We start from the raw sequence: 11,001 nt of genomic DNA, 5'->3' as shown, positions 1-11,001 counted from the left end.
TTTTTTTTTTTTTTTCCAATTGTTTATTTTCAGACTGGATAATTTCTATTGATCTCACTTCAAGTTTAGAGTTTTCTTCTTATACCACCTCCATTATGCCGTTATAAGCCTACTTAGTGAATTTTTTACTTCAGATATCACATTTTACAGTTCTAGAATGTCTGAATGTCTTTCTGATTCACTTTTAAAGCTTTCCTTTTTTTGCCAGGTTTCTTATCATTCATTATCAGGAGTATTTTTCCTCCTATCCTGAGCATAGCTGCCTTAAAATCCATGACCTCCGGTTCTAATATCTGGATCATCTCAGGATTGATCTCCATTGATTGCTCTTTCTCTAGAGAATTGTCACAATTTCCTGCTTTTTCATATGCCTGGTAATTTTTTATTGTATCTGAACTGTGTGAGTAATACATTGTAGCAAGACTCTGGACTCTATTATTTGTCACCCAGGAGTACTGATTTCTGTTTGTTTCAGCAAACAATTAACTTCTCGGTGCAAACCCCAAACTCTGTCCTCTTTTCACTTAGCACCAACTGAAATATCTTTTCAGTTATTTCAGCCTGGGCTGGGCTGCTTGGAGTCTGCCAAGCACAAACATAGCTGTAGCTTGGAGGTCAGCCAGAGATTTGGTTGCATAGGGTGCATACACTGAATCCAATGCATCCCCTCTGTAGCTTTCCCCTTTCCTAGATGTCCCTTTGATGGCGCAGGACTGCATTTCTCTCTGAATTTTTACGTCCCTGCTTGGTAACACCTGGGCATGTCCCCAGGCAGAACGAATGGTGTCTTTCCCTTCTTCCAAGTGTCAACTCCCCTCCAGTTCTTCAGTGCCTTTGGATGCCTTTTGTCTGTGTGCCTGGTGAGTTTATCTGCAGGAGGAGTCCAACACAAGGTCCCCTGCCATCACGAGAGAGGGAGCTCTCTACAAATCATGTGTCGTAAATAAGGAACATGAAGAATTCTCAAAGAAAGAGCATTCACTTACGTATAAAACTCTCTGAAATTGCAAATTTGTACAATTTGGAGACTTAGATGTTTTCTGCTGTTGTTGTTTTTAAATTCTCATCCTATGCACCGCCATCTCTAAATCAGAGCAATGAATTCAGTGGTTGTGGGCAACTTGACATGATTTGTAGAAGCACAAAAGGCCCTGGGGAATTGGACTTGGTATTGCTCACTTTTAAGCTAATAAAGAGAAAACCCTACAATCAAATGCAGTGAAGGGTATAATTGGTGCAATACTGCTTGCTATCAGTGTACTTTCCAGGGTCATTTTTGTTAACTGTAGAATGAAATAAAACATTTTTAAGCACCCAGGACTTCAATAAGAATATATATGGTTACCCTGAGCGGTCAAGATCAAATATGTGATGTCTGATTATTATAGAAGCACCTATTCAACACTGCTCATTGTAAAGAATCTTATCCTCTAGTTGCAGATACACATCACCTGAAATCAAGCCATGTCTAAAAAATATATCACTTTCATCTCCATGTACCATTAAGGGTGAATAAAAGTGTCAAAAGTAAAGGAGAGCTTATACACATATTACAGGTATGGGAATGCTTGTACAACTTGAAAATATATCCATCAAGAGGTGTGGGCAGTTTTCACAGAAAGTGAAATATTTCAGAAGTGTTACTCCATCCTGTGCCATGGAATACATATTTCCTGAGTCTGGAGAGATTCCACGCCTCCTTTTTTTCTGTCTCATATGCTTTGGCTGACTATAAACATTGCTTCTTCGATCAGTCACCATGGAAATGAGAGGGACTTTGTTGTCCTCTATAGAGAACTGACTTAATATTAGGAAACCACGGATAGGGATAACCAGGCCTTTGTGTTACTCAGGGACCAGTAATAAACCCTATCTTATTTGAGGAATAAAATTCCACATAAGTAGATAAGTCTTCACAATAAGCAAAAGGCAAGATGATGGTAATACCCTGAAAAGGAGTCTCTAAAGTTGTACGAGTGGGCAGAAAAGTTGACGTGTGTTTGGATGTGAGCAAATACTAGGCAATATAGATTAGTATCAAGAAGGATTTGAAAAGAACCATTAAGCATTTTCTTATCCAAGAACACAACCCTAGTCTGAAGAAGGGCAAACCAAGTTATAATCTCTCTCAGGTCATATTTAGAAGTGAGATCGTTTCCCTAAGTCAAAGTCAAAGAAACTCATTCATTTCAAAAAATTTCCATATATAAAAACGTGAACATTTTCCTTAAAACTTTATTTGAAGCTAGATTATTTATGTTGTTTGCATAAACTGGAATTGTCTAGATAAATGCTACTCAAAGCAAGATATCTGAATCAGCAACATCAGCATCACCGAGGGCTTGTTTGAAGTGCACAATCTCAGGTATAACCCCAGATCTGTTGAGATCTATCTGCATTTCAGCAAGATCCCCAGGTGACTGATATGTATATTACAGTTCGAGCAGCCCTGGAATACATACTACAGTAAAACCTCAATACCAGAAGCACCTCTTTTGTCTTATTTAATGACATCATTGGAAAGTGAAGTCAAAAGAACATTCAGGAAACGTGTAGATGGTTATAACTTGGGAGGTCCTTTTACTTCTCAGAAAAAGATAACTCACACAAAAGAATCTAAAGAGGTTACAAAGAAGAGAGAAGAAATGAAATGAAACCTGGGCAAATGTAAGATATGAATCTGTGAAATAATAATGCCAAATAAGACACTTAATAGACAATTTAGAAAGCAGTATTATCAAGAGACCTAGAACTGGGATGAAAGTGAAGAACAAATTATAGTAAAATCAGGCTTCTCAGTGTATTAGGATAATAAAAACAACTAATGCAATTTGGGGCCTCCTACCCAGAGACAAATCTTGGAAGAGTCAGATAATGTTTCTTTTTTAATGACTCAGGTGAAAATTCAAAGAGAATATTTGGACACAAAAGCAGAAAAGCACAGGCTTCACACAGGATCCAGAGAACAACAGGTTCTAAAGTTTGAGAGCTGCAAAGAACTCTGAATAGTTCAAATGATGATTTCAAGGTAAGACATATGGCAACACGTGGAAATAGGAATTGTGAAAGCCTTTGCTTTTAGGAAGCATGAAATTTGCAGTATAGGAGCGAAGCCAAGCATGAAAATAAGTCCCAAATATTAATACACATCCCACATATTTAACATTACCCAGCCCAAGTCTATGTGCTTAACTATTCATGCCAGACGAGCATTCCCCTGAAGAGAAGATAACCAGTTGCTGCTAACGCCCCCTCCATTACCAGGTCTTGAGAAAAGCTCAGCCTAACACGACTCTGACTCACTCCACTTCTGCAATGACACAGGCAAAACACTAACTTACCCAGGACGAGGCTACCTACTGTCTAAATTATCTAGACGCATACTCTTAATACTGTCCTCACCACGTCCTGCAACATACAGCCAGGCCTAAACTCACCTGTCATTCTCCGTCACCACATGGACTGTGGATACAATAGTGATGGGAGGGGAGCATGGATGTAGTGTAGCTGTTACCCTCTTTTCCCACATCAGAATGGAAATCCTGTTCTGGATAGCAGTTCTTCTCATTAGGCTCTAAACTAGTTTTATAACAGCAGAAATGCAAAAAACCCAGAAAATGAAAAATTAGGGTTTTTATCAGCTGTCATCAAATTAAGCTACAGAACATACTTCAGGTTTGCCCTGCGAAAAAGAACCTCTACTATATGAAAATCAGTGCTTAAAGCACAGATAAATAAATGGCTTATTACAAAAGATTTTCTCACATTTCAGACGGTTTCTCCATAGGGTTCCTTTTAAAAAATGAACTCCTCTAGTGTTTTTAAGTGTTTTACAGATCATTAAGTACATGGCAGAGGGGCAATGAGAAGGGATTTCTAAATTTAATGAACTAGGAAGCACTCAAATTGAGGACAGATAAATATAAGACAAGTTATATTTAAAATTCTGTTTTATCAGTGGGAAAATAACAAAAATCATTAAATATAAACTTGAGAAACAGTATCCACTTCTCATACTATACCTGAGAGATTAACAACTTGGACCAAAAAAAGATAGTATTAATACCATATAGTCGTATATACATACATCATATATGATATATGTCAATATCTCCTATGTGTGCCTATGTGTATATATTATGTAAATATAATATATAAATATCTATTATAATATACAATATATAGATAGATATCTATTAATATGGGTGTCTGTGTATGTACATGTGATATCACACCATCATTTAATAGATATATTAATAGATATTAAATGTGCATCTGCATATGTGCTTATATGTATATATGTGAATCAGTCAACAACTGACAAAGTGGAAACATCATTCAAACTTCCTACCTTCACGTTTTATACCTAAATTTAATACTGATATTGACCTTGAAAATCTCATTCTTCTGAATATAATGTAACCCAACTATACATTCACTCCCAGCTTTTAAACTCTTAAATCTCATTTAGAGATGGTATAGGCCAGGAGATAAATCAGCCACATCCCTGGAAACTTTGGCTGAAACTGCATGGTGTATTTTTCCACCAGAAGTATTTAAAATGTTTCCTATGTATATAATAAGTGCTTTACAAAAAGAAGGAGTTACCTGAAAATACCAACATAAATATTCTCATTTGCATTTTGATGGGAAACCAAGAGGTCATGATAATTAATACTTTATCCATAAAATTACATTGGTCTAGAAAACATTTTAAAGTAACTATAATATTAATTTAATCACTTCGTTTTGATAGTGAAAAGCTGAAGAGGGCTTAGTAAATAATACTGGACAGATGCAGATAATGTACTATTACAAAACTTTTCCATGAATTAACTTTTTTCTATTAAGTTCTTTCATGGCATAGAATATGTTTGTTAGAATGTTTTTAAATTTAAAATGCATTTTAGGGTGCCTGGGTGGCTCAGTCGGTTAAGCATCCATCTTTGGCTCAGATCATGATCCCAGGGTCCTGATAGAATCCTGCATGGCTCCCGGCTCAGCAGGGAGTCTGCTTCTCCCTCTGCCCCTCCCCTCACTCATGCTTGTGCTCTCTCCATCTCTCTCTCCTCTCTCTCTTTCTTGCAAAAATAAATAAATAAAATCTTTTAAAAGATTTAATAAATAAAACCTTTTAAAAAATTTAAAATGCATTTTTTATCTCCAGTGTTTGTTAAACATAGAACAGTGAAATAGAACAGGAACCCAGGGGCGCCTGGGTGGCACAGCGGTTAAGCGTCTGCCTTCGGCTCAGGGCGTGATCCCGGCGTTATGGGATGGAGCCCCACATCAGGCTCCTCCACTATGATCCTGCTTCTCCCTCTCCCACTCCCCCTGCTTGTGTTCCCTCTCTCGCTGGCTGTCTCTCTCTGTCAAATAAATAAATAAAATCTTAAAAAAAAAAATAGAACAGGAACCTGAAGATCTGAATTCTGACTCTACTATTAGCTGATTGCATGGTCACAGATAATATTTCTAAGCCTCGTTTTCTCATCTAGAGAGTGTAGGTAATTAAATCTTCCCCTGCTGATTTCATAGAACTGTTAGAGAGAATCAAAATGTATTATATATATACATGTGTATAATATGCACACATATATGTATATATAGTGAATTTTGATGTGTGTGTATATGTAATGTATATATATAATGAAAACCTAAATGCAGTGAGGTGCTATATAATTATATGTAAAGTATTTTAATATTTTCAACAGCGTTCAAGTTATAAAAGGAATACATTCCATAGAAGAATATTGTAAGAATGTATTGATTTTTCATTTTGAGCATAAGATAGCTGGATTTGATATCAAGATTAATTTTCCATATTTGTACTGATTTAGCTTTGCTGTTCATCTTATAACAAGAGGCCTTAATCCGTACATAGTTTTATTCCATTGACTTTATTACTTTATCAAAGCTAGTAATTATACTTTTAGTGTTTCCAGACCAACAACAAAAACAGTTGAACATAGTACAATGAATATTGCTGTGAAAACATTTGTCATAATAATGTACTAGAATCCCAGGAAGATGCAATAAGCTTTATTTGTGTGTAGTTTCTTATGAACAGCCTTAGTTCATAGGTAGCTAGTGAAAAATACGTTAACAGCTCATTCTTCAAATATAGAATAGAAAATGGAAAAGAGAAGGCCCTAGAAAGAGGTATTACATTTCAGCTCATACAGAAGTCATGAAAGCAGATGGTGTGGGAATGTACTTAGTTCTGCGGTCCTGTTTTGTATAAGAGAAACAAATATTAATAAATACTCATTATCCTGAAAAAATAGCTTTTTCATGGGTACAGAGCAGTACCTATTACCCCCCCAAAAATGCCTGAGTAAGGATGTTATATTTCTGGTTGCCCAAGCAAATTATACCTTAATTTCATGAAAAGAATAATAATAATAATAATAAAAATGTCATTGAGCACTAGAGTGGCTCATTCTTTCATTCATTTATTCAACAAATCTGATATTCAACAAATGTCTATCGTTAAGCACCAGTTGTAAGCAAGGCAGTATGCTAAACCTCATTAGACTGTGGTGAATAAGATAGATTGGTTTCTCAGAGATTACGGTCAGGTAATGGAGAGAAACGTTTTAATTTTTTTTTTTTAAGTTATGGTTTCTGATAACTAGCATGAAAGAGAAAAAGCCATGCTTCAGAGAATAATGTAGAATTGGGTGTCAGGAAAGGGTTCTCTGAGGGAGTGACATTTGAAATGAGATCTGAAGCATGAGAAGGAGCCAGGGAACAGCATTCCACTGGGAGGGAACAGCATCTGTGAACGTGTGCAATAAACTGAAAGAAGATGTGTATGGCCAAAGTTAGAGAAAAAGGGTAAAAGTGATACCATAGAAGATTAGAGAGGTTGACAGTGGCTACATCATGTAGAGCCTGGTGGCCACGATAAGGAATTTGGATCATATTAAACATGCAAAGAGAAGCTGTCAAAACGGTTTTGCACAGAAACAATGATATTATCCAGATTTCATTTTAAATACATCATTATGCTGCTCTGTGAAAATAGACAGGAGATGTGCAATATCAAAAGCAGAGAGATCATTAGGAGATTCTTATCTGGCCCAGCTTCGTGGGTGCATGAGCTGTCATGTCTCACAAGACTTCCTTCTCCAAAAGGGCTCTGTTCTTGGTTTAATGCTCTGTTGACTTCATTTTGAAGTTCTTAATAGTTTTTTAACAAGGGGCCTTACGTGTTTATTTTGCCTGGGGCTCCCAAATTATGTAACTGGGTGCTGACTGTTACAGAAATCTAGTTGCAAGATGATGTTATCATACACTACAATGGTCGTGCTGGGGGTGGAGAAACGTGATCTCTGTCTTGCAGATGAAATACAATTGGAATCCAACATCAGACTGCCACCAAGATGAGCTTTAGGTTTGTTCCATGTAGAGCATTCTGATTGTTTGTACAACATTAACTTACGGTGATCAACACATATCCCATCCATTTAACAAATACTAGTTTTCAAAAGATTGCTATTTTTTTGTCATCCTCTGTTAGTACATCTGCATATTATGCATGTATCTATAATACAAATGAACTCTGAAGAGTATCAAATATTTAGATTTATCTTTCCATTTCACTAATATCTGTTGAGCCCAAACCACATGAACGACTTTGTGCTGTAAACTTAGAGTGATGCAGGTGTTATCGATTAAGAATTTGGAATTTAGGGGCACCTGGGTGGCTCAGTCGGTTAAGCGTCTGACTTCAGCTCAGGTCCTGGGGTCCAGATCTCAGAGTCCTGGGATGGGGCCCCATGCCAGTCTGCGTGCTCAGCGGGGAGTCTGCTTCCTCTCCCTCTGCCCCTTCCCTGGCTTGTGCTCTCTCTCTCAAATAAATAAATAAATAAATAAAATCTTTTAAAAAAATAATAATAAAATGTTGGCTAACTGAACATAGTAAAAAAATAAAAATAAGATAAAGAATTTGTAATTTAATTGAAAGGTGAGACTCAATAGCTATAGTACAAGGAAGAGTATACAGAAATAACACAAAGAGACAAAGCAATGTACCGTAAGGGAGTCCATCTATTCAGAAAGATCATTAGAAGTTTTATCAAGTATTCTGCTTATTTAACAGGAGTTCAGTGAATTTTGTCATGGCATCAGAATGAGGAATGACATTATTGTGACATTTCATTTTAATTAAGACCAGGTAATTTCAGGGATTTAATAGGAGATATCTTAAAATAGGTAATAAGTTTGTCTTAGTATATTTGAAGATTCCATTTAAAAGATAAAAATATTATTGGGGCATCAGGATGGCTCAGTTGGTTGGTTAAGCAGCCACTCTTGATTTCAGCTCAAGTCATGATCTCCAGGTCGTGGGATGGAGCCCCCCATCGGGCTCTGCATTCAGCATGGAGTCTGCTTGTCCCTCTCCTTCTGCTTCCCCTCCTGCTCTCTCTATCTCTCAAATAAGTAAACAAATAAAATCTTTTAAAAATAATAAAAAAATAAAAGATAAATATTATTGAGGTTTTCAAGGGAAAAAGAAATCAAAACACCTCTCTGCATTCCCTATGAAGTAGAATAGAGCTATAAGTAAAATAATTCTTAGTATTCATCATCAGAGTTGAAAAATAAAACCAGTATTTTGACCAGTAGATGGAAAGCTAATGGAATTAAGAGATAAATGAAAGCATTCTGGTTACTGTACAGCATATCTGTCTTAAGTTTAGCAAGTTACACAGACCGCAGGCAAATGTGGATGTTTTCTGTGTATTATGGAGTTCTCACCAGGGAAAAACCGAGTTTGATGACCAGCGTTCAAAGCGAATGTCCCAGAGGAGAACACGCACATATACCCCCCGCAAACAGAAGACACTTGGGCAATGGAGGGATGTACTAGTGCCCCAGAGAGAGAGGCCTCTGGCACTGAAGAGCTTCACTTGTCATGCATCACAGTCTTAGGACCCCAGACATTACATCCCAGGACATTTGTTACACTTTCAGACTTCCATGATTTGACTGTGGGCAGAACCTCTGGCTTGTATCTCCTGAGACAAACTCACAGCTCTGGTTTGCCTTGCATTTACCTTCCTTTTCAATCCTGCACCTGTAGGATAAAGCAATTATATCCTCAAAGTGCTCACACTTTTAAACATTAAGGCAAAAGAAAATGCCTCCTAGCTTAGGCCATACCAAGTCATGTAAATAAACTCATCCTCTTGGTCCTGTACATTCTCCAGGTAGAGGTCTAGAACTATCACCTGCTCTTCACTCATTGCACCTGAGACAGTACACGGAAGAACTGGATACGAAAACAAAAGGGACTGGTGGGCCGAAGACATGGAAGACATTGAGAGGATGTGATATGACTTGGGAAATATGTATAAGTCTTCCAGTAGGAGTATTTCAGGAAAGGATAAGAGCACTTTGAGCAGCCCCATCTATCCACTCAAATATCAGTATCCTCATTTCGGCTTTTAGGACTTCTCTCTTGTTCTCCAACTATAGGCTTTCTCCTCCTACCTTCTCTGTATCACTACCAGTTTACTCTCCAAAACTCATTTTCCTATTCAGAGCCTTCAGTGACACTACTTGATCAACAGATTTAAGGACGTCTTTCAGCTGACATTTGAGGCTCTTTGTAATCTCACTGGAGCTTATTTTACCAATCTTACTTTTGTTATTCCTCTGCACTTATATTACCACTGAGTCAAGTGGTCCCTAAATATGCCCCGCTCCTCCTTCTTACAACCTCAACGCCTTGGCTTATGACATTCAGTTAATTCTTCTGACCGTATCCTCCTTGTCTAATGAAATTCTACTGATTGTTGAAGGAATTAGTCATGACCGACTCCAAGAAGTTTTGTTTATTTTTCCCCATCAGATAGGATAATTCTTTCCTCTGAACTAAGGGATCATCTAGTTTACAGCTGTGTTTAACTTATACTATGTTATATGCCATTGTGGTACTTGTCTTTAACCATCTTTCCACCCCCCCCAGCCCTGATTATAAACACCTCAAGGACCACACTTTATCTCTCTCTTTCCCGCATAGTGCCTACTGATCATAAAATAAAGGTTTAATAAGATTTACTGAAATGAGTGGCTAGAGAAGAGTGGAAGAGTGGATTCTTCTCCCTATTCTGAGATTGGCCTCCATAATCATTATACTTCTAGCCAGACCTTATGGAGAGCCCATTGACTTAAGGCAAAAACAAAAAACAAAAACAAAATAAGACAAAAGACCACAAAACAAAACCAAAATCCTACTCCAAATATTTGCTACAGACTGTCTAAAATAATAGAGTGTATTATACTGCCTTTGGTCTTGGTGAGCTGCTTTCATATTTGCCAATCCAAGACCCAGTGATGGAGATAATCACATAGGCCAGTTTGCCTGTGACAGACCTGGTGTTTATGCCTGTGATTTTTGATACCCCTCTCACTTTCATTCTCAAAAGACTTCTGGTTTAAATGATAAATTATAAAGTCATTCTCCCTAAAGACCATTTTCATTGACAGGTGAGATGACTCACCTTAGACATCGTTATTGGATTAGTTTTCTTAAACAAGGTAATATAGAAGTAAGATGGGTTACCATCCCATCTATTTCTTCTCAAAGCCTCAGGTTAATCTAAAAAGCAAACCAACCAACTGACAGATAAAAAAGCAAGAAAGGAAAAAACAAAAAACAAAAAACAAAAAAAAAACAAGTCCCAAAGGCTAAGCCATTTGAAGTAGGAAAGGATAAAACATAAGGCTCAGTATCACTGGGAGAGATTTTCTTAGCCTTCTTTTTTTCTTTTGTCTCCAAGGAATTCTTCATTAGACTCAATTTAAGCCTTGAGTTTGAGGTTTTGTATTCTCAGTTGGTAAGCACACCTATTAAAAAGCAATGTATTCACATTAACTCCCTGGCACCAGCAGGCTTTCTGTATTCACCGCTAGCAGTGGACACCATGCCAGGAGAACCTGACTCCTGGTGCAAAAGGATTAAAAAAAAAAAAAAAAAAAAAAAAAAGA

General features: G+C 37.1%; 1 protein-coding gene across 3 annotated transcripts in view; it reads left to right on the top strand.

Annotated features, from left to right (window-relative positions):
• DPYD (dihydropyrimidine dehydrogenase) overlaps positions 1-3,020 on the top strand; it is a 966,631-nt gene extending 963,611 nt beyond the window's left edge. For all 3 annotated transcript variants that reach the window (XM_034653966.1, XM_034653962.1, XM_034653963.1), the window contains one exon: positions 2,898-3,020. In XM_034653966.1, the coding sequence (XP_034509857.1) occupies positions 2,898-3,005 (108 nt within the window). In that variant the 3' untranslated portion in view covers positions 3,006-3,020. The remainder of the gene's footprint in view (positions 1-2,897) is intronic.
• The last annotated feature ends 7,981 nt before the right edge of the window (positions 3,021-11,001 follow it).

This window comes from Ailuropoda melanoleuca, chromosome 2 (genome assembly GCF_002007445.2).
Source record: "Ailuropoda melanoleuca isolate Jingjing chromosome 2, ASM200744v2, whole genome shotgun sequence".
In the NCBI taxonomy this organism is placed as follows: Eukaryota; Metazoa; Chordata; class Mammalia; order Carnivora; family Ursidae; genus Ailuropoda; species Ailuropoda melanoleuca.
Note: the sequence above shows the minus strand (reverse complement) of the source record. Positions and strands in the feature narration are given on the sequence as shown.